General features: G+C 45.0%; 1 protein-coding gene across 5 annotated transcripts in view; it reads right to left on the bottom strand.

Annotated features, from left to right (window-relative positions):
- Positions 1 to 244: 244 nt before the first annotated feature.
- The window catches only part of kif6 (kinesin family member 6), an 848,078-nt gene continuing 820,881 nt past the window's right edge, over positions 245 to 27,441 (bottom strand). For 2 of the 5 annotated variants that reach the window (XM_072500181.1, XM_072500176.1), the window contains 3 exons: positions 24,492 to 24,581; positions 21,658 to 21,764; positions 245 to 3,066 (listed from right to left, as the gene is read on the bottom strand). In XM_072500181.1, the coding sequence (XP_072356282.1) occupies positions 3,053 to 3,066; positions 21,658 to 21,764; positions 24,492 to 24,581 (211 nt within the window). In that variant the 3' untranslated portion in view covers positions 245 to 3,052. The remainder of the gene's footprint in view (positions 3,067 to 21,657; positions 21,765 to 24,491; positions 24,582 to 27,441) is intronic. The other 3 variants (XM_072500178.1, XM_072500179.1, XM_072500180.1) reach the window with 3 other exon arrangements.

Here is a 27,441-nt window from a genome sequence, read left to right as displayed (position 1 = left end):
GAGGCCATAAATACAATCTGGGCCGCTGCTGCTGCCTGGGACCCCCCCCCCCCCCCCCCCCCCCCACCTGTCCCCCACAACTGTGACCCATCTTTACTTTACAGTCAGTACCCAGTGCACCTTCCTCAGCTGATTCTGGTGAGTTGTGTTGGAATGTGGATCACGCGCAGTGAACATGTCAGCCCAGACTTTGTGCTTATCCATACTGGGGATAAAACCCACAATCTTTACACAGAGGCAAGAGTGTTGTGTCACTTAAGTATTTATTCACAATTTAAAAAACAGTAAAACTCCTAAAAGTTAACTACAAAAGTAAAAAATTCTCATTAACTTCAGTACCTTTTTTGTCTATTTCAGTGTTTCTGCTCGAAAATTCCAGCATAAACATTGAAAGCAATCGACATTAGACCAATGTACAACATGGGCCAAGGTTATAAACAGCAAAGACTCCAGGATTTGAGATTCTAAAAAGTGGTAATTAGGCGATGCCAAGGTTGTGTTTTAGAAAAATGTAAAGAATGCAAAGACAACAGGAGTCAAGGAATTCACCGCAGCTACTCTCCATCTTCCTATGTTCATCTGCAATTCAAAAATCTTGAAGTTTATAGGGGGGGAATAAGGTATACCGGAAGCTATAATGAGAGAGAATAAAGTTCAGGAACAGACTTAATATTGCTGGACGTGATGGAATGTTATCAAGTAAAGTTTTTTCTTGTATCATATCCAGTTATGCGAGGTTTGTAGACAGGATTAGAGAGGACAGCAGCCCTCCAGTCTTGGTCAACTTTGAGCTTTCAAGACAAGGAAAAGGAAAAGAGGAAAGAGCTTCCCAGAGCCAGCACCTGCAATGGAGGAAAAGTAGGAGTTTCATTGATGGTGGGTAATGGATAAAACTAAAAATGGAAATTGGTAAGGGTGTGTTCTGGATGACCTGTAATAGGTACAAAATAATCAGCATTTTCAATTCAGTGGACCATAGTGCTTCAGCTTGAACTAACTGCTTTGTCAACTTTCTTAACAGTGCAAAATATTTGGTATGGTTCCACTGACACCAGTTTCCATCCCGTATCTCATCCATTATTCAGCTGTCAGCCATTATAATGAATATTCAGCAGGCTGTGCACAGGCATCAGCATTGACTCTGATTCGATCAATATCCTCACATGCACTTTTCCAGCAGGTGCGGAAACCCTATCCTGTTGGAGATCAGTCACCTCAGCACAAACTTTGTGTGCTTCAAACCTGGCAGCTTCCTGGTCTGTACAGCTCATCTACTAGCTGGTGAGCTCAATGCGTCCACCTGGAGCTACAGTTTGGTTTGTTTTTTATTTGCCCTTGGGATAAAAGTGACCCTTGCATTGTTTTACTTGCCACTCTAGTTTCCGGGGGGGGGGGGGGGGCATTACGACAAAACTTAGAACCTCGAGTCACGTGTATGCCAGATGGATAGGAGTTACAGGTTGCAGTTGAGTTTTTACAATAAAACTTAAAGTGTCATGCAGCAGTCCAAAAATTATTGAATATTGCTGGAAAAAGAGACATGTTGCCGAAGTTTTTCATCTTGCACTCATCAGGACGAATACAACAACGCCAAATTTCAAATGATCACAACAATCTACACTAAAGAGTGAAAGAAAAGGGGCTGATTGGTTGGCAAGTCAACTCTGGTTGGCTGAGGCGTTGCCATGGAGAAACAATAGGCTCCCCAAACTCCTGGACAATTCAAAAATGTTGCAAGGGTTGAAAATTGTTGAGTTTGCTGAAGTTCGAGAATTTCAGAGAATGTTCAGCACAGAAACAGGCCATTTGGCCCAAGTTAATGTTTATGCTCCACATGAGATTTGCCAATCTACTTCTTCTCACTTTATATCAGAATATAGGACTTAGGAGTAGGCCATTCAGTGCCATGAGCCTGCTCTGCCATTCAATAAGATCATGGCCGATCTGGCTGTGTCTCAGCACCATTTTGACATCTGCTCCCCAGTTCACCCCTGCACGCTCCTGCATAACTCTCTTGTCCAACAAAAATCTGTCTAACTCTGCGTTGAACGATTGAATGACCGAGCCTCCACTGATTTCTGGGGAAGAGAATTCCACAGACTAACTGCCCGTTGAGACAAAACATTTCTCTTCACCTCTGTATATCTTTTCATTCCTTCTCCCTCATCTTTGTATCCAAATTTCCCTTTAAATGCATCTAGCCTATTCACCTCAACTACTTCATGCAGGGAAATAAATTTATCCTGAATTCCTTATTGGATCACTTATTTATTTATGGTCCTTAATTCAATTTTTACATTTTATATGGTGGGACATACAATCACCACCTATGAGTTGCCAGGACTAAAACCAGCAGGCTACTGTACCAAACATCATTTTCACTGTGAACAACATCAATGCTCACTTATCTGCAAAAAGGTGCTCACTATCGGCAAGAAGGCACAGAAAGGCATAGATAAGTCCAAAGATGTGCAGGTTAGGTGGATTGGCCGTGCTAAATTGCCCTTAGTGTCCAAAATTGCCCTTAATGTTGGGTAGGGTTACTGGGTTATGGGGATGGGGTAGAGGTGTGGGTAGTGTGCTCTTTCCAAGAGTCGGTGCAGACCCGATGGGCTGAATAGCCTCCTTCTGCACTGTAAATTCTATGAAATAAGGAAAAGGATGATGAAAAATGACAGCCAAAAGCCTAAAGATAAGGGCAGGTTTTGAAATGACAGGAAGGAATTGGGATGTACTGGATAGCTTTGACTCCTGGCTCATGTTTTCCAAAATCTGCACATTATAGGCAGAAGTGTACACAAAGGGAATTACTGTGGATGTTTTTGTGACTATTTGAGTCAAAAAGGCATTGTTACAGTCTAATTTCCATAACAAATCATAACAAAAAGGTTTTCCGTAAAAATCGTGACCTATTCCTTTTTGAAATGAATTCAGTAACAGTTTGAAAATTTCTGTGCTCGTTCCCTGATTCTGAAGTGTGAATGAAGCATTCCGGAGTCTTCTATGCATTAGTACAGTTGAATTAATAGCCTTGAACTCCACTGGAGACTATTTATTTCCCAAGACCTGCAAAATAAAATTATTTTTTAGTGTCAGCATTTATGTAGATATTGTAGAGACAGTTGTTGCATCCATTTCACTTTGATGGATGAATGTTTTCCTCAATCTCGCTTAGCGATTATATTACAGATTGTTCCCCAACTTCTACATTATTTCCACCTCCGAGTAGGCAGGCAAGTGACTTTCCCTCAGGAAGGAAATCAATTTATAACGAACCACCATAATGTGGAGATACCGGCGTTGGACTGGGGTGGGCACAGGAAGAAGTCTTACAAAACCAGGTTAAAGTCCAACAGGCTTGTTTGGAATCACTAGCTTTCGGAGCACTGCTCCTTCTTCAGGTGAATGAAGAGGTGGGGTTCCACAAACACATATATAGACAAATTCAATGATGCAAGATTTAACATGGTGTTGTAAGACTTCTTACTGTAACCACCAGAAAGCACAGGAGAGCAGTATGAGTTTTCCTGATATGCAGCGCCGGATTTTCCTGTCATGAATTGGGTCAGCATAGAGGTGGGAGACTAAATGAAATGAGCCAGTGACCAGCGGGGTGGTGTGTCACCTCCCGCCCTCACCCTGATGATTTTCTAAGGCAGGGGAGAGAGGGAAAGCTTTGCGCAGGTCAAGGAGACACAGCCTGAGTGAGTGAGACACATCCAGTGTGGGAATTGGAACGTGGTAATTTGGCGCAGTGAGGTAATTCGGTGCAGAGTGGGAGAAGGTGCTTTTTCCCTGCCGTTTTGTTCACTCTCTTTCTTCTGGTCTGTAACTTTTAATCTGCAGGGAGAGAACCAAAGAGCATCCTGGGAAGGTAAGTGAATTTTATTTTTATTTTTATTACCTTTTCAAATTGTGTGGGAGGGAAAACTGAAGTGACATCACAGTAAAGCTGTGACCTGATTGGCTGGTTGGGAATCTACACTAAATTTAAAAATGAAACATTGTTAAACATAATTACTTAATTATAATATAGAGGGGTATCTAAGCCAGAGATTGGAGAGTACTGTATTTAGTTTTCAAATTTATAGTAGAAATCTAGTGCTAGGAAACATATAGTTAACAGTAACTTAAACATTTTTTAAAAAAAAATTTAATTTACTAATTAATTGACGCAATGTCAATTAGAGGGGTGGAGTGAACAAAGAACAAAGAACAAAGAAATGTACAGAACAGGAACAGGCCCTTCGGCCCTCCAAGCCCATGCCGACCATGCTGCCCGACTAAACTACAATCTTCTACACTTCCTGGGTCCGTATCCCTCTATTCCCATTCTATTCATGTATTTGTCAAGATGCCCCTTAAATGTCACTATCGTCCCTGCTTCCACCACCTCCTCCGGTAGCGAGTTCCAGGCACCCACTACCCTCTGTGTAAAAAACTTGTGCTATGACTGTAAGGTGTGGCAGGTCCGGGAGGCTTCCACCGTCCCGGATGGCTTAATCTGCAGAACGTGCACCCCAACTAGAGTTCCTCACAGAATGCATGATTTGGTTGGAGCAGCAGTTGGATGCACTTAGGAGCATGCAGGTGGCGGAAAGCATCATAAATAGCAGTTATATAAATGTAGTCACACCCAAGGTGCAGGCAGAGAAATGGGTGACCACCAGAAGGGGCAGGCAGTCAGTGCAGGAATCCCTTGTGGTTGTCCCCCTCTCGAACAGGTATACCCCTTTGGATACTGTCGGGGGGGATAGCCTATCAGGGGAAAACAGCAGCAGCCAGAGCAGTGGCACCACGGCTGGCTCTGATGTTCAGAAGGGAGGGTCAAAGCGCAGAAGAGCAATAGTCATAGGGGACTCTATAGTCAGGGGCACAGATAGGCACTTCTGTGGACGTGAAAGAGACTCCAGGATGGTATGCTGCCTCCCTGGTGCCAAGGTCCAGGATGTCTCCAAACGGGTAGCGGGCAACCTGAAGGGGGAGGGCAAACAGGCAGAGGTCGTTGTACTAATGACATACGCAGGAAGGGGCATGAGGTCCTGCAGCAGGAGTTCAGGGAGCTAGGCAGAAAGTTAAAAGACAGGACCTCTAGGGTTGTAATCTCGGGATTACTCCCTGTGCCACGTGCCAGTGAGGCTAGAAATAGGAAGAAAGAGCAGCTAAACACATGGCTAAACAGCTGGTGTAGGAGGGAGGGTTTCTGTTATCTGGACCACTGGGAGATCTTCCGGGGCAGGTGTGACCTATAAGAAGGAATGGTTGCATCTAAACTGGAGAGGCTTAAATATCCTGGCCGCGAGGTTTGCTAGTGTCACACGGGAGGGTTTAAACTAGTATGGCAGGGGGGTGGGTACCGGAGCAATAGGTCAGAAGGTGAAAGCATTGAGGGAGAACTAGGGAATAGGGCCAGTATGGCTCTGAGGAAGAGCAGACAGGGAGATGTTGCTGAAAACAGCGGGTCTGGTGGCCTGAAGTGCTATGTTTTAATGCAAGAAGTACTACGGGTAAGGCAGATGAACATAGAGCTTGGATTAGTACTTGGAACTATGATGTTGTTGCCATTACAGAGACCTGGTTGAGGGAAGGACAGGATTGGCAGCTAAACTTTCCAGGAATGAGATGTTTCAGGCGGGATAGAGGGGGATGTAAAAGGGGTGGCGGAGTTGCGCTACTGGTTAGGGAGAATATCACAGCTGTACTACGGGAGGACACCTCAGAGGGCAGCGAGGCTATATGGGTAGAGATCAGGAATAAGAAGGGTGCAGTCAAAATGTTGGGGGTTTACTACAGACCTCCCAACAGCCAGCGGGAGATAGAGGAGCAGATAGGTGGTAGAAGTTTCAGTAGGGGAGCATTTCGGGAACAGTGACCACAATTCAGTAAGTTTTAAAGTGCTGGTGGACAAGGATGAGAGTGGTCCTAGAGTGAATGTGCTAAAAAGGGGGAATGCTAATTATAACAATATTAGGCAGGAACTGAAGAACCTAGATTGGGGGCGGATGTTTGAGGGTAAATCAACATCTGACATGTGGGAGGCTTTCAAATGTCAGTTGAAAGGAATTTGGATCGGCATGTTCCTGTGAGGAAGAAGGATAAATATGGCCAATTTCGGGAACCTTGGATAACGATAGATATTGTAGGCCTCGTCAAAAAGAAAAAGGTGGCATTTGTCAGGGCCAGAAGGCTGGGAACAGATGAAGCCTGTGTGGAATATAAGGAAAGTAGGAAGGAACTTAAGCAAGGAGTCAGGAGGGCTAGAAGGGGTCACGAAAAACCATTGGCAAATAGGGTTAAGGAAAATCCCAAGGCTTTTACACGTACATAAAAAGCAAGAGGGTAGCCAGGGAAAGGGATGGCCCACTGAAGGATAGGCAAGGGAATCTATGTGTGGAGTAGAGGAAATGGGCGAGGTACTAAATGAACACTTTGCATCAGTATTCACCAAAGAGAAGGAATTGGTGGATGTTGAGTCTGGAGAAGAGCGTGTAGATAGCCTGAATCACATTGAGATCCAAAAAGACGAGATATTGGACGTCTTGAAAAATATTAAGGTAGATAAGTCCCCAGCGCCTGATGGGATCTACCTCAGAATACTAAAGGAGGCTAGAGAGGAAATTGCTGAGGCCTTGACAGAAAACTTCAGTGGATGTCCCAGAGGACTGGAGAATAGCCAATGGTGTTTCTTTGTTTAAGAAGGGTTGCAAGGATAATCCAGGGGATTACAGGCCGGTGAGCTTTATGTCAGTGGTAGGGAAATTACTGGAAAGAATTCTTCGAGACAGGATCTACTCCCATTTGGAAGCAAATGGACGTATTAGTGTGAGGCAGCACGGTTTTGTGAAGGGGAGGTCGTGTCTCACTAACTTGATAGAGTTTTTCGAGGAGGTCACAAAGATGATAGATGCAGGTGGGGCAGTGGATGTTGTCCATATGGACTCCAGTAAGGCCTTTGACAGGTCCCTCATGGCAGACTGGTACCAGAGGATACCAGAAGTCACACAGGATCAGGGGTGAGCTGGCAAGGTGGATACAGAACTGGCTAGGTCATAGAACAGTAAGAAGTCTTACAACACCAGGTTAAAGTCCAACAGGTTTGTTTCAAACACTAGCTTTCGGAGCACTGCTCCTTCCTCCTTCACCTGAAAGCTAGTGTTTGAAACAAACCTGTTGGACTTTAACCTGGTGTTGTAAGACTTCTTACTATGCTCACCCCAGTCCAACGCCGGCATCTCCACATCATAGGTCATAGAAGGCAGGGAGTAGCAATGGGAGGGTGCATTTCTAATTGGAGGGCTGTGACTAGTGGTGTTCCGCAGGAATCAGTGCTGGGACCTTTGCTGTTCGTAGTCTATATAAATGATTTGGAGGAAAATGTAACTGGTCTGATTAGTAAGTTTGCAGACGACACAAAGGTTGGTGGAATTGTGGATAGCGATGAGGACTGTCAGAGGATACAGCAGGATTTAGATCGTTTGGAGACTTGGGTGGAGAGATGGCAGATGGAGTTTAATGGACAAATGTGAGATCATGCATTTTGGAAGGTCTAATGCAGATGGGAATATACAGTGAATGGTAGAACCCTCAAGATTATTGACAGTCAGAGAGATCTCGGTGTACAGGTCCACAGGTCACTGAATGGGGCAACACAGGTGGAGAAGGTAGTCAAGAAGGCATACGGCATGCTTGCCTTCATTGGCCGGGGCATTGAGTATAAGAATTGGCAAGTCATGTTGCAGCTGTATAGAACCTTAGTTTGGCCACACTTGGAGTATAGTGTTCAATTCTGGTCGCCACACTACCAGAAGGATGTGGAGGCTCTAGAGAGGTTGCAGAAGAGATGTTGCCTGGTATGGAGGGCATTAGCTATGAAGAGCGGTTGAATAAATTCGGTTTGTTCTCACTGGAACGACGGAGGTTGAGGGGCGACCTGATAGAGGTCTACAAAATGATGAGGGGCATTGACAGAGTGGATAGTCAGAGGCTTTTGCCCAGGGTAGAGGGGTCAATTACTAGGGGGCATAGGTTTAAGATGCGAGGGGCAAGGTTTAGATGAGATGTATGAGGCAAGTTTTTTTATACAGAGGGTGGTGGGTGCCTGGAACTCGCTGCCGGAGGAGGTGGTGAAAGCAGGGACGATAGTGACATTTAAGAGGCATCTTGACAAATACATGAATAGGATGGGAATAGAGGGATACGGACCCAGGAAGTGTAGAAGATTTTAGTTTAGACGGGCAGCAAGGTCGGCACGGGCTTGGAGGGCCGAAGGGCCTGTTCCTCTGCTGTACATTTCTTTGTTCTTTGTTCTTTGAAAGTAAAGAAAGCCGGACTGTTAATTGGGCATATTTAGGTAATTCAGTGGCTCGTGAAGAGCTCAACTTCTAACACGCCAAGATTTTTGTGGGAGTGGGAGGCTGCTGTGTGAAGCTCAACAGCTCCAGCCCATCGAGAACAGGATTGACGGTGTTGAAACATTTTATGTGATTTTTGAAAAATGACAGTTTTGACATATATTGCACAGCAATGGAATTTTAATGTCACTGATGTTTCCCTACCCTATCCCTGGTTCTAGCTCTCCAGCTGCCCTGACCTACTTGGAGTATAAAAGTAGCGATGTGGGGCTGGTTTCTCCAATAATGGGGATATGTTTACGCTGGTGTTTCACTCTGGATTTTCCTTAAGAAAGTACTGAGTGATTCTCCACCCCGCAGGGGGCTGGCAGGGCCCTGGAGTGCTTCTCGCAGCTCTGGTTGTGGATACGGGGACCCGCACTTCCGGTCGGAAGTCCGCGCAGCCGACATTCCCGACAGGCAATAGGTGGTTAGAACCACCATGTCGGGAACTCAGCCGATTTCGTGCGGGGAATCGCGGGGGGGCCCCTAACCCGCGCCACGTAGTTCTCGCTCAAGAGGCTCCCGAACGCTTCTCCGGGGACCTTGGTCTCCTTATTTGAGGAAGGATGTGGTGGCATTGGAGGCAGTTCAGATGAGGTTCACCAGATTGATTCCGGGGATGAAAGGGTTGACGTATGAGGAGAGATTAAACAGTTTGGGCTTATACTCGCTGGAGTTTAGAAGGATGAGAGGGGATCTGATCGAGGAGTATCAAATACTAAATGGGGTTGATAAAGTAAACGTAGACCAAATGTTCCCCCTTGTGGGGCATTCTAGAACGAAAGGTCACATATATAGGTTGAAAGGGGGTAGATTTACAACTGTGGTGAATTTGTGAAACTCACTGCCCCATAGTGCGGTGAAGTCTGAATCATTAAATGGTTTCAAGGAGATAGATATATTTCTGATTTTAAAAATGGGTCAAAGGGCTATGGGAACAGACAGGAAGGCGGATTTGGTCCAGGAAGTGATCAGTCATGATCTGATTGTATGGCGGAGCAGGCTCGAATGGTTGAATTGCTGACTTCGGCTCCGATGTTGCTACGAATGTGCAGATTCTTTCTTTTCATAAATCATTTACAGACGGCAACCACAACAATGGCTGCCGGGTCAGACCAGAACACAGCCCACTTGCCTGGTGTCCTGCCTCCATTCCTCCCTCTCCCTCAACATTAATTGGTTAGCTCCCATTACCTCTTCAATTAGGTTTCTGCCTTGACGGAAATGTTGATCCATTCCTGGTTTGTGTTGGGGAGGGGTTTGTGATCTGGAAATTAAATTCCTCCATTTACTGCCTGCTCCTGGATCTTTCTCAGTATCCCCTTCCTCTTAATGGAAACTGCAGCCTTTCCCTTTCTATTCATTATCAGCTCAAGCTCTACAGGGGTCCACAACGTGGAACAATGCATCATTTAGATTTTGTGTCCTCTGTTACAAAAGAAGCAGAAAGAGCGAATGCTTGGCGCTGAAATATAATGGCCTAGACTCTGAGAACCGGTTTTGAGACCCACAATTATAACTCCCCCCGCCCCTTTTAATGTGTTAATACATTTGCATCAAATTCCAATTTATAGTTTTGCCAGATTTTGGAGTAGATCTTGCCTCTGTGGCCTGAAGGTTCGTAATGAAAATGGTCCTGGAAGACAGAATATGAAAGTTCTCCCCCTGAGCACTGTACCTATCATTTTGTCTGAAGGATTGAGGTTCTAATGTGCACATCTGTGGCTCATAGAGTCCACTGCACATGTTAAACTGAGCTGCCTCAGGCTGATCTGATTTTCACTGACTAGATATTCAAAACACAACTTGTGCACGTTAGAGAAGGTTTAAGGTTACCAGATTCCTTTGGAGAGGTGGGGTATCCTTTTGAATGTGGTCCAGGGCCATCTTTGGGAAAGGTAAGGTGCCCTTTGGGATTTATAAAATTACACATGGATGTGCATATAAAGTACATAAATGCATTGGAACTGTCAAGAGAACTGTTAAGATAGCTGTCAGGGTATTTAAAACCCCTGCCCTTTAATTGAAAGAAAAACTGCTTGCAGCGTTACAAAAATCCATGCCTGGTAAGAGATCCCTACCTCTGAACTCAAGTCCCTTTGCAATGAAGGCCAACATGCCGTTTGCCTTCCTAATTGCATGCTGCACCTGCCTCTCCACTTTCATTGACTGGTGTAAAAGACACTCCAATCCCTTTGTACGTCCAAACTTCCCAATATATCACCATTGAAATAATACTCTTCCTTTCTGTTTTTCACATTGAAGCGTATAACTTCACAATTAGCCACATTGTCCTGCATCTGCCTTGTGTTTGCCCTTTCACTCAGCTCTCTCTAAGAAGTCTTACAACACCAAGTTAAAGTCCAATAGGTTTGTTTCAAACCTGTTGGACTTTAACCTGGTGTTCTAAGACTTCTTACTGTGCTCACCCCAGTCCAACGCCGGCATCTCTACATCACAACTCTCTCTAGGGAGAACAATCCCAGTTTATTCAATTTCTCCTTGTAGCTAATACCCTCCATAACAGGCAACATCCTGGTAAATCTTTTCTGTACTCTCTCCAAAGTCTCCACTTCCTTCTGGTAGTGCGGTGACCAGAATTGGACACAGTATTCCAAATGTGGCCTAACCACCGTTCTATATAACTGTAACATAATTTCCGTGCTTTTATACTCGATACCCTGTCCTATGAAGGCAAGCATGCCATATGCTTTCTTACAGTTGTACACTTAATAGAACATAGAACATGCAACATACAATGCAGGAGGCCATTTGGCCCATCCAGTCCGCACCGACCCACATTAAGCCCTCACTTCCACCCTATCCCTGTAACCCAATAACCTCTCGTAACCTAAGGACAATTTATCATGGCCAATTTATCGTGCACGTCTTTGGACAGTGGGAGTAAACCGGAGCATCCGGAGGAAACCCACGCAGACATGGGGAGAACGTGTAGACTCCACACAGACAGTGACCCAGCAGGGAATCGAACCTGGGACCCTGGCGCTGTGAAGCCACTTGTGCTACCGTGCTGCCGTGCATGCATCTCTGATTTCTTGTTTAATACCTTCCCTTGCATCTCCAGTGCTGTTTGGGGGCCTGTAGACAACCCCCAAAAATATTTTCTGCCCCATGGGTTTTCTTATCTACACCCATAGATTCACAGAGTTGGGATGGCAAGTGTGAGAGAAAATGTATGGTGGGCATGGGTTGGCACAACGTTATCATAGGGGCTATATGGGGGTGGGTAGAGGGGTATATGTTGGCATGGAGGTATTCAGTGCCATGGAGGTTTGTAGTGGAACATTCATTGGCATGGAGGGTATGACAGGCTATGGAGGTGGGAGGAAGTCAATTCCATTGAAGTCAATGGAAATTAAATGATGATAAGAAAAGTGAGCTGCTATCTCGCTTTCACTCTTATGCTATTGCACAAAGTCAAGATTTACCCTGTTAATTTGCTTTTAAATTCCTGCTAAAAGAGTGGGTTGCCTATTTCGGCAGTTTATTTTAATGAGTTAGTATTACAACTGAGTCACTAATTTAATTATTTAACAAACTATTTAACTATGTTTTTAACTAATTTTTAAAAATAAATTTAGAGTACCCAATTATTTTTTTCAATTAACATAAGAACATAAGAACTAGGAGCAGGAGTAGGCCATCTGGCCCTTGAGCCTGCTCCGCCATTCAATGAGATCATGGCTGATCTTTTGTGGACTCAGCTCCACTTTCCGGCCCGAACACCATAACCCTTAATCCCTTTATTCTTCAAAAAACTATCTATCTTTATCTTAAAAACATTTAATAAAGGAGCCTCAACTGCTTCACTGGGCAGCAAATTCCGTAGATTCACAACCCTTTGGGTGAAGAAGTTCCTCCTAAGCTCAGTCCTAAATCTACTTCCCCTTATTTTGAAGCTATGCCCCCTAGTTCTGCTTTCACCCACCAGTGGAAACAACCTGCCCGGATCTATCCTATCTATTCCCTTCATAATTTTATATGTTTCTATAAGATCCCCCGCATCCTTCTAAATTCCAACGAGTACAGTCCCAGTCTACTCAACCTCTCCTCGTAATCCAACCCCTTCAGCTCTGGGATTAACGTAGTGAATCTCCTCTGCACACCCTCCAGCGCCAGTATGTCCTTTCTCAGGTAAGGAGACCAATACTGAACACAATACTCCAGGTGTGGCCTCACTAACACCTTATACAATTGCAGCATAACCTCCCTAGTCTTAAACTCCATCCCTCTAGCAATGAAGGAAAAACTCCATTTGCCTTCTTAATCACCTGTTGCACCTGTAAACCAACTTTTTGCGACTCATGCACTAGCATACCCAGGTCTCTGCACAGCGGCATGTTTTAATATTTTATCATTTAAATAATAATCCCTTTTGCTATTATTCCTACCAAAATGACTTAAGAGGCAATTTAGAACGGGTTGTGGGGGTGAAACCCACGCAGACACGGGGAGAGCATGCAAATTCCACACAGACAGTGACCCGAGGCTGGGATAGAACCCAGGTCCTCAGTACCCTAGGCAGCAGTGCTAACCACTGTGCCACCCGTTTTTAACTCATTTAAAGTAAGTGCGTAGCTGACTGAGCTTCGTTGAGTTAAAGGTAATCATTTTAATTTTGGATATTGGTCTCCTACAGCATTTCAAGATACAAGCAGTAGCAAGAAGAGTGTCCTAATTTTAGCACTAAATTGAATGGAATGAATTGGGAAACCTCCATATGAAAGGACACCATGAAAGGGTTGAAGATGTAAAAATGCTAAATGCTATTCTGTACAATAGGAAAGAATTTTCAGTGAAGCTTACAATTAATTAAGTATCTGTAATTGTCCTCTCCTGCGTAACATAGCCTTGTTCTACACCAGAAATATCTTGTTTGTAGTGTTTGTTTCTGGCAAACTGCTTAATATGCACTTTGAGCAACATTATTACATACCCTCTTACACACCATAATGCCCTTGTTGCTCCAGACTATGTAAAGTATCTAGCCTGGTTAACATTACAAAACCAACAGTATAACAGGTACAATGATTGCCATACATCTCAATACTCAAGGGCAATTAGAGATGGGCAACACACTGGCCTAGCCGGCGAAGCCCACATTCAAAAAAAAAATTCTCTCTACATTATACTTATACAAGCCCAAATGAGCAAGTGTTGCAAAAGAGCAGGATCAATTATCTAGTAATTTGGGGGATAATTAGAGACTGAAGCAATTAAATGGGAGACAAATTGAAAGTCTCTGAGGCGAAGGGCAGGGATAATAATAATAATAATAATATTTATTGTCACAAGTAGGCTTACATTAACACTGCAATTAAGTTACTGTGAAAAGCCCCTAGTTGCCACACTCCGGCACCTGTTTGGGTACACAGAGGGAGAATTCAGAATGTCCAATTCTCCTAACAGCATGTCTTTCGGGATTGTGGGAGGAAACCGAAGCACCCGGAGAAAACCCACGCAGACACGGGGAGAACATGCAGACTCCGCACAGGCAGTGACTCAAGCCGGGAATTAAACCTGGGACCCTGGCACTGTGAAGCAACAGTGCTACCCACTATGCTACTGTCCTGGAGCTGTATAAAACGCAGTTGGTCCACAGCTGAAGAACTGTGTGCAGTTCTGGTTGCCATACTATAGGAAGCATATGATTACACTAGAGAGGGTGCAGAGGAGATTCACCAGGATTTTGCCTTGGCTGGAGCGTCGCAATAATGAATAAAGGTTGGGGTTGTTTTCTCCATAGAGTAGAGTAGGCTTAGAGAGGACATGGTCGAGATGTTCAAAATTATGAGGGATACATAATGTGGAGATGTCGGCGTTGGACTGGGGTGAGCACAGTAAGAAGTCTTACGAAACCAGGTTAAAGTCCAACAGGTTTGTTTCAATGTCACTCGCTTTCGAAAGCTAGTGTTTGAAACAAACCTGTTGGACTTTAACCTGGTGTTGTAAGACTTCTTAATGAGGGATACAGGTAGGGAACAGAGAAAGGAATTTTTCCCCTTTGTAGAAATGTCAATAGAATTAAGGTAAGGGGCAGTGGATTTGAGGGAAATGTTTTCACTCAGAGGGTGATTGGAATCTGGAACTCGATGCCTGAAAGGCTGGTAGAAGCAGGAACCCTCCTAACACTTGAGAAGCATTTAGATGAACTTTGAAATGCCATTGCTACGGGTCAAGTGCTGGAAAATGGGATGGGATTGGAAAGATTGATGTTTGTTGGCCGTCACAGATACGATGGACTGAAGGGTCTCTCTTTTGTGCTGTAAAATTATGGACGTGATTTAACGGAGCAGAAAACAGAGTCCCGTTTAGCGGGGTGTTTCTCGGTGCTTGCAGCACCAAGAAACATTGCTCTATTTAATGGGACTTTGCCGTGGGTTTTGGCGAGGAATGTCCCGCCGAGGCCACACTTACCTAATTTCCTGCATTGGCCAGCTCAGCTCACCAGTGCAGGAAGATGACTCGCGGATTGAGACACCATGTTTAAATGCCGCCCTGATCTTTCAACTCCCCTTAGCAAATGTGACACCACTGTTTAAAAAAGGAGGGAGGCAGAAAGCGGGTAATTATAGGCCAGTGAGCTTAACTTCAGTAGTGGGGAAGATGCTGGAATCTATCATCAAGGAAGAAATAGCGAGGCATCTGGATGGAAATTATCCCATTGGGCAGACGCAGCATGGGTTCATAAAGGGCAGGTCGTGCCTAACTAATTTAGTGGAATTTTTTGAGGACATTACCAGTGCGGTAGATAACGGGGAGCCAATGGATATGGTATATCTGGATTTCCAGAAAGCATTTGACAAGGTGCCACACAAAAGGTTGCTGCATAAGATAAAGATGCATGGCATTAAGGGTAAAGTAGTAGCATGGATAGGGGGTTGGTTAATTCATAGAAAGCAAAGAGTGGGGATTAATGGGTGTTTCTCTGGTTGGCAATCAGTAGCTAGTGGTGTCCCTCAGGGATCAGTGTTGGGCCCACAACTGTTCACAATTTACATAGATGATTTGGAGCTGGGGACCAAGGGCAATGTGTCCAAGTTTGCAGACGACACTAAGATGAGTGGTAAAGCAAACAGTGCAGAGGATACTGGAAGTCTGCAGAGGGATTTGGATACGCTAAATGAATGGGCTAGGGTCTGGCAGATGGAATGTTGACAATGTTGACAAATGTGAGCTTATCCAGTTTGGTAGGAATAACAGCAAAAGGGATTATTATTTAAATGATAAATATTAAAACATGCTGCTGTGCAGAGAGACCTGGGTACGCTAGTGCATGAGTCACAAAAAGTTGGTTTACAGGTGCAACAGGTGATTAAGAAGGCAAATGGAATGTTGTCCTTCATTGCTAGAGGGATGGAGTTTAAGACTAGGGAGGTTATGCTGCAATTGCATAAGGCGTTAGTGAGGCCACACCTGGAGTATTGTGTTCAGTTTTGGTCTCCTCAGTTGAGAAAGGACGTACTGGCACTGGAGGGTGTGCAGCTGAGATTCACTAGGTTAATCCCTAGCTGAAGGGGTTGGATTACGAGGAGAGGTTGAGTAGACTGGGACTGTACTCGTTGGAATTTAGAAGTATGAGGGGGGAATCTTATAGAAACATGTAAAATTATGAAGGGAATAGATAGGATAGATGCGGGCTGGTTGTTTCCACTGGCGGGTGAAAACAGAACTAGGGGGCATAGCCTCAAAATAAGGGGAAGTAGATTTAGGACTGAGCTTAGGAGGAACTTCTTCACCCAAAGGGCTGTGAATCTGTGGAATTCCTTGCCCAGTGAAGCAGTTGAGGCTCCTTCATTAAGTGTTTTTAAGATAAAGATAGATAGTTTTTTGAAGAATAAAGGGATTAAGGGTTATGGTGTTCGGGCCGGAAAGTGGAGCTGAGTCCACAAAAGACCAGCCATGATCTCATTGAATGGCGGAGCAGGCTCGAGGGACCAGATGGCCTACTCCTGCTCCTAGTTCTTATGTTCTTATGAAAGTCAGTGAGCAGGTTATTGATGTGCAAGTGCTTCTTGATGGCACTGTCGATGACACTTTCCATCATTTGCTGATGATCGCGAATAGTCTGATGGGGCGGTAATTGGCTGGTTTGGATGTCCTACTTCTTGTAGACAAGATACACAAGCTGACATGTTTCCTACATTACAACATGGACTATGCTTCAAAAATACTTAATTAGCTGTAATGTGCTTTAAGTTGTCCAGTAGTTGTGAAAGGCACTATATAGATCTTTAATTATATTTTAGAATACTATTTCTGTGTTGATATTTTTGATATTGGCTAAATATAGTCTAGCCTATTACCACTTCCACCAGTCTACTCTCGATCATCATTAAAGTGAAAAATGTATTCACAACAGTGCCATCATGCGACACTTGCACTGCAATTATCTGTTCACTGATGCTCAGTTTGGGTTCTGACAGGGCACATGGCTCCAGGCCTCATTGCAGCCCGGGTCCAAACATGGTCAAAAGAGCTGAGCCCAAGAAGCAAGGTGAGAGGAACTGAGGCAAGGTGAGAGGAACTGAGGCAAGGTGAGAGGAACTGAGGCAAGGTGAGAGGAACTGAGGCAAGGTGAGAGGAACTGAGGCAAGGTGAGAGGAACTGAGGCAAGGTGAGAGGAACTGAGGCAAGGTGAGAGGAACTGAGGCAAGGTGAGAGGAACTGCATCAAGGCTGCGGTGTAGTATCGAGGAGCCTGAGCAAGACTGGAGTCGGTTGGGGTAAAACCTTCCACTGGTTGGAGTCATATCTAGAACAAATGAAGATGGAGGTTGGGCAGAGTAGAGGGGCAGAAACTGTTCCTGCTGTAAAAAAGAACCAAGAATGAAAGGGCACAGATTTGAAGTGATTTGTAAAAGAAGCAAAGGTGATGTGAGAAAACACATTTCACATGAGTGATTCAGGTGTGGAATGTACTGCCTGGAAATGTGGTGGAGCCAGGTTCAATTAAGGCATTAAAAGGACATTTGAATAGAAACAATGTGCAGGGGTACGAGGAAAAGGCAGGAGAATGGCACTAAGCCGTGATGCTTGTTTGATGAGCCAGTGCAGACATAATGGACCAACATGCCTCCTCTGCACAGCAACAATTCTGTGGTTCCGTGATTTTTAGAGGTTAACTATTTCACTCCTTGGAAATTGCTGTAGGAGATTCTCAGGGGACTGCCCTAGGCTCAACCATCTTCTGATGTTTCTTCAGTGACCTTCCTTCCATCAGAAGTGGGAACATCAGTGTTCGGACCATCCTAACGCTTCAGGTTCTGAAGCATTCTGTGACCACGTGCAGCAAGACCTGGGCAACAATGAGGCTTGGGCCGGTAAGTGCAAGAGACATTTGTGCCAGACAACTGCCAGTTAATGAACATCTCCAACAAGAGAGAATCTAACAATCACTCCTTGACATTCAAGGCATTGCTGAACACCCCACTATCTGCGTCCTGGGGATTACCATTGACAAACACAACGGGACTAGCCATATAAATACAGAGGTTGGCAATTCTGTGGCGAGTAATTCACTCCTGACTCCAATTTCTGTCCAGCATCTACAAGCACAAGCCAGCCGTTTTAAAAATTCTTTCAAAGGTCATGGGCCATCGCTGGCTAGGCCGTCATTTTTATTGCCCACCATGATTGCCCTTGAACAGGTGATAATTCCCGTACCAGCCTCCCCGAACAGGCGCCAGAATGTGGCGACGAGGGGCTTTTCACAGTAACTTCATTGAAGCCTACTTGTGACAATAAGAGATTTTCATTTCATTCCATTTTCATTTTCATAATAAGCCTTGAACTGCCACAGTCCACTTGATGTAGGTGCCCATGGTTAGGGAGAGAATATCTTTGACTTGTCTGGATAAGTGCAGCACCAAAAACATGCAAGGTACTCAACATGTTCTACAACCCACGGCTTTGCACATAGAAAGAAAAGAGCAGCAGACACAATCCAGCACCACCACCTGGAGGTTCCCCGCCAAGTCACACACTATCCTGACTTGGAATTATGTCGCCATTCCTTCACTGTCGCTGGGTCAAAATCCTGGAACTCCCTCCCTAACAACACTGTGGGTGTACCTACACAACATGACCTGCAACGGTTCAAGAAGGCAAGCTCAATGCGACCTTCTCAAGGGCAATTAGAGATGGGCAACAAACATTAGTCTTGCCAGTGACACTCACATCCCATTAAAGAATCAAAAAACCCTCACGTTCCTCACCCTTGCTCACCCCTTGGGTTCCCTCTATTACTGGTATGTAATCTGTGTCTAGCTGCGGAGGTCTATGCAAAATTATGTTCAATGTGTCTATCATTTCCTCATTCATTCTAATGTCTCCGACTCTAAGGAACCAAAGTTTACTTCCTCTCCTCCTAAATTATACGCTTGGAAACACTTTTACAATCTGTTTTTATATTCCAGGTTATTTACGCTCATACTCTATGGGCGGGATTCTCCGGCCGCATTTACCTGGCGACCAGAGATTCCCGCCCGAGGTCAATGGATTTTTCCATTGTCAGTGCCTCGCCCGTGGCGTTCTTGCGGTGGGCGGGGTGGAAGAATCCAGCCCTATATTACCATCTTGGACATTCTTCTCCTTCACAAAGACCACCTTTATAATACCATCTGCCTCCACCCCTGGCTAAGCCCATCTGCTGCTGAATGTTCATCTATGCTTCTCTTGCCTCCACACTTAACAATTGAAATGTTCTCCTGGTCAGCCTCCCATCTCGCACACTACACTCTATAAAATCCCAAACTCTGCTGCTGCTGTCCCAGGTCCCTTCACCCAGAAACTCTGATTGCTGACTTATACTGGTTCCTGTTTACAATTCTAATATCCCTGTTCATAACCCTACAGCGCCTTGCCTCCCCTCTCCAATCCTTCCGAGAACTATACATTTCTCCAAATGTGGCCATGTACATCACCCACTTCTTTTTACCTCTCATTGAAAGCTGTGCATTCAACAGTCTGGAAACTAAGGTATGGAATTATTTTCTTGGACTTCTCCGTTTCTCCACTCTCTCCTCCTTTGGAATACTACTTACATATAATTCACCATTTGATCAAGCTTTGGATCACCTGCCTATTGTCTCTTTCTTTGGGATGGTGTCAGCTTTTACCTGATTGTGCTCCTTTGAGAACTGCCTTGGAACACTTGACTACATGTGGTTGACATGTATAGTTAAGATACCAGGGTAACAGCCTGCGTGACAAGGAATCAACTTGATTCCAAACTTAAGCACATCACCCGGGAGCCAATCTGGTCCCAAAAATACCTCATTAACTCTCCACATGGTTGAGTAGTTGCCCAAAGCTGTAAAGATCAGGGAATGAAGGAGAAAAAATCCATCAAATTCAAAAGAAATGTCAACTTCTTCAGTCCTTTAATATGCTTGTTGCCTATTTACAATTTGTCATCTCTGTAATCACACACCACTGTTTAATGAGTGCTGGGAAGCTGTGATGAATTAGATAGCAAATCACTGAAGCGTACTAGTGATAACACCATCTGTTCTCAGGCAGATATCATCTGGGCAAACGGAAAATTCAGATGTGGATGTAAAGAAATATCCTCAATGTATGAATAACCTGATTGCTTTCTTACTTCCTGGGCTGCGTATGTGCCTAATGGGAATTCACACTCAGTGCTATTGTGTGCAACGGTCTGAGTGCTGTGGACCAACAAGCTCCATTGAAGTTTATGTTGCTGATCCACAAGGTATTTAACCCTTGCAAAAGAACTCCTCCATCCCTACCCTCTCCACCCTGTTGTGCGTCAGTCTCCTGATGGCTCAATTGGAAAGGACAGTGTACAACCCAACCATACAGACCAGAGGGAAGTCGCCAGTCTGCGCTGAGTTACATCATCTGAGCCAAGACAGAAGTACGTACATTACAATTCACCTCAGTGACGGTGAAGACTGCTGTATCTGAGCAACAGTTACTGCTTTCAGCTGGAGAGTCCAATTGTACACATGGGAAGAGGCCAGCATGGGTTTTGCACCCTCCCCCTCCACACCACCATGACTGAATGGTCTGTCACTATTCATTATCAAGTCTTCTATAAAAATAATGGCAATAAAATAAAATAAAAGGGAAACAAATGAGCAAGAAAGAAATGCTGCCATTTTTTCTGCTTTTGAGCAAAGAAATATCCAAACTCTACCTCAACATATGCAACAATATTTTTAAGGTATTTTTCCTTGCCATTTTAACATGACTAATTTACACTTGCTACATTAATACTCAGTTGTGTTTGATATGGCACCAAACTAAACTGTGATTTGCTAAAAAAAAAACGCAAGGTGAATGGCTCAGGCAACAACCCAAACCGGAATTTGGTAAAAATAGTGGGAAAGGTGGACAAAATCACAAGGGAGGAAGGGGCAATGCCAACTAAATGTGCGTTAGAAATTAATTACAAGTATATTTTTGTAAGGTGAGTTTGAGTTAATGATCGTGGTGGCACAGATACACTGCGCGTTATTTTTAATGAAATATTAATCATAGTGGACAATGCAAGGCTGCAGGGACCTACACAGACTTGTTTCACATCATGACGGGGATTGATTAGCTTTCCTGGGGTGATATGCAGTTTAATTCATGGTTTTTTAAAAAAAACTTTAAAATAGGTATTATTGGAAGCACTTTGCGATAAATTGTTAGTACTGTTAAACAAACTATTCCAACTATCAGTTTTGCGTTGGGAGATTGGAAATCCACAATTTGCACAACATACTCTTGAACAGGGAGGTGGTGGTGGTGGGGGGGGGGGGGGGGTGGCAGGAATGAGCTGGGGCTGGCCAATCGGCAACTTTTATGGGATCTTATTTGGGGCAGATCTGATGGATCCGCGACACCAGGCAATTGGACCTGATGTCCCTGTAATGGAGCATGTCTGGATCACTGAAGACCTGAGGAATGTTGCGATCTTTCCAGTGGGGAGAGTTCTCTGTGACTCTGTGTGACCAGCACCTTCTGCCATATTTTACGGCCTACTCCCTCTGGAGGGAACCTGAGACAGGCCCCTGTTGGTCTGACTGCCTGCCCAGTTTATTGAGGTTTGGTGACCTCGCACTCATTCTGCTTACTTTGGGAAGGGTTAGCGACAGAGGTCGCATGTAGGCACCACCTGCATCTTTACACCGTGTTAAACAACTTATGCATTTTGTTGACATTGTGTGACTCCTCTCCCCTTCTCCCTCTCCCTGTTCCCAAGAGTTGCACTCACTCTTTGATCTCACCTTTCCTCTGCATAAGGCTTTGTCTTGCTCGAACGAATGCCAGAATGTCAGAATCAGTCTGTCCATCACCAGTCAGGGGAATGGATGAGCCAATACTTGAAGGCAAACTGGGTGAGGTGAACGGTACACATACTTAAAACATTAAAAATTCAATACAGTTTGTTACTTTCCTGCAAAGTAAATGAAATAAAGAAGGAAATGTGGATCAGTTAGCCCATGAAACTATTGAAATGGGCCCATGAAAACACTGAAGGGGCTGGTTTAGCACAGTGGGCTAAACAGCAGGATTGTAATGCAGAACTAGGCCAGCCGCGCGGGTTCAATTCCCGTACCGGCCCCTAACAGACTCCGGAATGTGGCAACTAGGGGCTTTTCACAGTAACTTCATTGAAACTTACTTGTGACAATAAGCGATTATTATATTATTAAATGAATTATTAATTTCTGAAGTAAAAGGGACTGCGGAACTCTGTGATTCATGTTTTCACAAGTGGAATATCCAGAATGCAAACTCCTGGTGCAGGGAGTACTAGAAATGTACAGCAGAATAAAGCATATAAAGCATTAGTTAGGCCCCATTTAGAATACTGTGAGCAATTTTGGGCCCCACACCTCAGGAAGGACATACTGGCACTGGAGCGGGTCCAGCGGAGATTCACACGGATGATCCCAGGAATGGTAGGCCTAACATACGATGAACGTCTGAGGATCCTGGGATTATATTCATTGGAGTTTAGGAGGTTGAGGGGAGATCTAATAGAAACTTACAAGATAATGAATGGCTTAGATAGGGTGGACGTAGGGAAGTTGTTTCCATTAGCAGGGGAGACTAGGACCCGGGGGCACAGCCTTAGAATAAAAGGGAGTCACTTTAGAACAGAGATGAGGAGAAATTTCTTCAGCCAGAGAGTGGTGGGTCTGTGGAATTCATTGCCACAGAGGGCGGTGGAGGCTGGGACGTTGAGTGTCTTTAAGACAGAAATTGATAAATTCTTGATTTCTCAAGGAATTAAGGGCTATGGAGAGAAAGCGGGTAAATGGAGTTGAAATCAGCCATGATTGAATGGTGGAGTGGACTTGATGGGCCGAATGGCCTTACTTCCGCTCCTATGTCTTATGGTCTAATACTGAAAGCTGCTTTTAGTAGCTGCTGTCTTCTCACTGGGTCAGCTTGTGACCTTGGTAAGTTTGGTAAATTGGGTTGGACTTATCAGGCATCTCAGAACTCAAACTGGAGGGATTCTGTCGTGGATTCTCACCCACTTACCTGTCACCCTACTCCCCTCACTCACTTAATGGCATTCTACCATCTCACCCCTTTCCTTGCGCACTTACTTTCTCTCGTAGCTTCTCAAACTAGTTTTGGAACATATCAGCAGGACTTAAATTCCAGGCCAGACATGTGGAGCTCCACCTTAGGGTTAAAAACAAAGAGGAGCGCAGTGGCATCCAACTGCCATTCCTCGAGAGATTAATTCCAAAGCTTCAATGCCTGGAGAATCAAGGGCAATCCTCAGCGTTGGCAACCTGAAACTAGTTTATTTTTCTTTCACAGAATCTGGCTGAACTGCTCTATTCCATCACCAACTTCTGACCTCCCCCACAGAAGAACCGACGGTGGCTGAGATGTACCAGGGCAGCATAGGTCAGGTGGGAGCAGGGGAGTTAGAAATTAGAGACTGATTTTGTGGGGATGCTGCTGGGGTGAATATTTCTCCGTAGGTTTGGCGATAAATTTGCTGTTGGGTAGTAGCTTTGTTCTGGGAATATCTTACTGGCTGCTGTTAGTTTTCTGTGTTGTATTGGGAGCACTAATGGGTAATACATTGGCTGGCTGGGGCGATGAAGTGGCCATGGTCACAGCTGGTGTTCCTGGATAATGTTAGCAAATTCAAACATGCTGAATGCACCACCTTTATTGTGTAAATACTTTTCTTCTTAATTAACTTAACTTCTGACTGAGCGTACTGTATGGATTTGTGACCAGTTACAGCTGCCCTTTCCTTTCATAGAATTTTCATAGAAGTTACAGTGCAGGAGGCCATTTGGCCCATCGAGTCTGCACCGGCTCTTTGAAAGAGCACCATACCCAAGCCCACACCTCCACCCTATCCCCATAACCCAGTTTAACCCCACAAACACAAAGGACAATTTTAGACACTAAGGGCAATTTAGCATGGCCAATCCACCTAGCCTGCACATCTTTGGACTGTGGGAGGAAACCGGAGCACCCGGAGGAAACCCACGCACACACGGGGAGAACGTGCAAAGACAGTGACCCAAGCCGGGAATCGAACCTGGGACCCTGGAGCTGTGAAGCAATTGTGCTACCGTGCTGCCCAGCTCAGGTGTAATTCCTGAGGCCCAGGCTGGGGACGTGGGCTCAAATCCCACCATGGTATTTAAATTCATTTGGTGAATCTGGAATTGAAAGTTAGTCTCTGTCATGGCGACCATGAAGCTATCATTGATAGACGTGGAAACCCATCTGGTTAACTAACACCCTCTGGGAAGGAAATCTGCCTACACGTTGAGTTGACTCCAGATCCACAGCAATGTGGTTGACTCTTACCTGCCCTTTGGAATGGTTTTGCCAACCACTCAGTTCAAGCACACTCGGGGTGGGCACCAAACGCTGGCCTCACCAGTGGTGCCCACATCCCATGAAGGAATAAAGGAAAAAAGAAGCAGATTCAGAAGCAACTTTCAAAAGGGAATAGATAAATACTTGAAAAGGAAAACAAAGGTGCAAAAGCTGGGGAGTGGGTAACACGGGCTGTTTAGCACAATAGGTCAAATGGCCTCCTTCTGTCGAGTAGAAAAGAAAGTCTCACCTGAGTTCAGGTGAAGAAAGCTTGCAGATCCTGACGCTGTTCCGTGCAGCAGAGTCTGTGCTCATATAACCACTGCTTGTTTCAACACTGCTGTAAACCGTGAGAAAGGGCCAGAGAAACAATTAATATCCCGGTGATTACTGCACCCCGCACAATCCCGCTCCCCCGCCGTCCAATCTTACAGCGTGTATCAAGAATTAAATGACTATCCTTGGATCAAATCTGTTCAGGCATGTTAGCCTCACACCACAAAGCTGGGTGAGCATAGTTGCATAATTCTGAGACACTAAGTTTTTGAAGGTGACGTTTCCTATGCCTACCTGCCCGCCCTCGACCTCGCTGTGATTTTATGGGCAGCAGGCGAGTTCTGGGGCTCCACTTGCCCTCAGCCCAATTTTCCCGCCCAAGGCCTGAACAAGCTCAACCGCCGGGACTCCCCCTCCGTCGCTGACCTCCTCTGGCCAGAGGGAAAATTGCGCCAGGGCAGGAGGTCGCTATTAAGTGGCAGCTTCAGGCCTCAATTGATCTGAAGGCAGGTGGAGCCCCAGACCTTGCCTGATGCCCATCAAATCACAGCGAGGTCAAGGGCTGGCAGGTAGGCGAGGAAATGTCACCTGCAGAATTGTGGGAAGACAGATGGTGCCTCCTTCACAGGCCCCATTTACTGGTCGGGGGCCTCCAAACTGCCTGAAAGCCCCCTCCACCCACTCTTTGACCCGCTCTCCACACCACGCAATATCACCTCAGCTGCCCCCCCACTCCTGTTTGCTGGAGCTTGCCTGACCGATCATCACCCTGCTGCTCCTCATCTCGGGCTTCCTGCAGCCAGGCATTAGCCACCACTCCCAGTGACACTGTTGAGACTGAAGAGCTGCTGGCCCACTGATTAGAGGTGTGATCTTCACCTTGAAGATCCTGAAGGCCGACAGGTATGTTTGTACGTATGTGCCTGATTGGGATCTAATCCCATTGGAAATTGTCACATACATTTGCCACCCACTCTTTGTATGTCGGACAGGGCCAGCATTCGTGGCCATTAACTCTGTTTCTCTCTTGGCAGACACTGCCTGGACTAGTGAGTATCGCCAGAATTTTGTTTTCACATCATGTTTCCAGCATTCACAGAATTTTTGCCTTTTGATTTCTGTTACTCTTATTTACAATCAGAATTTCCTCAGTTCATTTTCTGCTTGTTGCCCCCATTGTCTGTGGGTGTTGACCTGCACAGTAAAGTTACCACAGGCAGATGTACTCTGGTACCTCACACGAAACCCCATTCTTCACGTGTCAGCCTCGACACTGTGGCGATAAGCTTCTTGACCCCTGTCACCTGATGTCCATACAACTCCCTTTATCAGCTGGTGTTGCAACAGGAGTCAAACAACCACATCAGGAACGTAAAAAAATATTATTGATGGGCAAAGAATTAATGCAGCTACTAATTGACAGAACTTATCTAAAATAAATGCATTTACTCCTCCGGTGAGATAAGCATTGGCCATCTTTGCGAGCAGTGGCTGGGGCTGGTTTAGCACAGGGCTAAATAGCTGGCTTTTAAAGCAGACCAAGGCAGGCCAGCAGCACGGGTTCAATTCCCGTACCAGCCTCCCCGAACAGGCGCCGGAATGTGGCGACTAGGGGCTTTTCACAGAAACTTCATTTGAAGCCTACTTGTGACAATAAGCGATTTCCATTTCATTTTCATTTCATTTCATTTTCAGTAGTATCAGGTTGCATTGCACAGCGGTCTGATGCAAGCAGTTAAAATATCCACTAGATGGCAGTACAAGCACACTCTTGGTCTCTTCATGTCCCAGCAGGTGCGGAACACATTTGCTGCCTTTCACAATGACAATGTCCTGAAGCATTTTGCAGCCAATGAAATACTTCTGAAATATAGTACTGTTGTAAATAGGAAATGCTACAACTAATTTCTGTACAGCAACATCCCACATACAACAATGTGTTATCTTTCTGCGTTTTAGTGATGTTGGTTGAGGGGTGAATATCGACCAAGACAATATTCAAATTGGCGTCTTAGGATTTTTTTAATGTCCACCTGAGATGTCAGACAAAACCTCAGTTTAACGTCTCATCTGCAGGACATCACTTTCCACTTCAGTGCAGGAGTAAAGGTGCCAGCCTGGATATGTGCTCAGGCCTCTGGACTAACTTAACCCATGCCATGCCCTTCTGACTCAGAGGCGAGAATGCTACCTGCTGAGCCACGGCGAGCTCTTAGTGCATTGTCCCTGAATCATTCCCAATTCACTTAATACCTGAAGAAAATCATCTGCACCCACTGGCACTTGGTTCCATGCAAAATGATTGAATCTGCTATGACGAGGAGGGAGGAAGGATACAGAGTAAGCTGGTGATTTCCAGTCAGTGGGGACAGCAGATGTGCCCTCGTCGTCCATTGTTTCCCTTTTGAGAGGAGCACAGCATAGGAACAGGAGGGGGCCATTCAGCCCCTTCAGCCGATTGTCATTCAATGAGATCACGCTTGATCAGTGACCGAATTCCATTGACCTTCCCTTGCCCCATATCCCTTCCTATCTTTGGCTATCAATCTCACCGAGTTAAAATTAACAATTGATCTAGCATCAATTGCGTTGGTCCACCAGAAGTGTTTCCTACTTTATCCTGGCTCTTAATTTTTATACTATTCTCTGTGGTCCTACAGCAGAAATTATTTCTGCAGAACTAATTGGTTCCTTTTAATAGTTTGAAAACTTAAATCAAATCCCGCTTAGCCATCTCAAGTTTAGGGAATATAACCCTAGTTTGTTTAACCTCTCCTTGTATCTTAATGTTTGGAGTCGAGGTATCATTCTGAGAAATCTACGTTGCACTGCCTTCAAGGCCAATATATCCTTCCTAAGGTGTAGTGCTCAGTACTCCAGGTGTAGTCTAACCAGGGATTTATTTGGCTATAAATTCTACACCC

This window comes from Scyliorhinus torazame, chromosome 4 (genome assembly GCF_047496885.1).
Source record: "Scyliorhinus torazame isolate Kashiwa2021f chromosome 4, sScyTor2.1, whole genome shotgun sequence".
Classification (NCBI taxonomy): domain Eukaryota; kingdom Metazoa; phylum Chordata; class Chondrichthyes; order Carcharhiniformes; family Scyliorhinidae; genus Scyliorhinus; species Scyliorhinus torazame.
The sequence above is the reverse complement of the archived record's forward strand: the minus strand, read 5'-3'. Positions and strand labels throughout refer to the sequence as shown.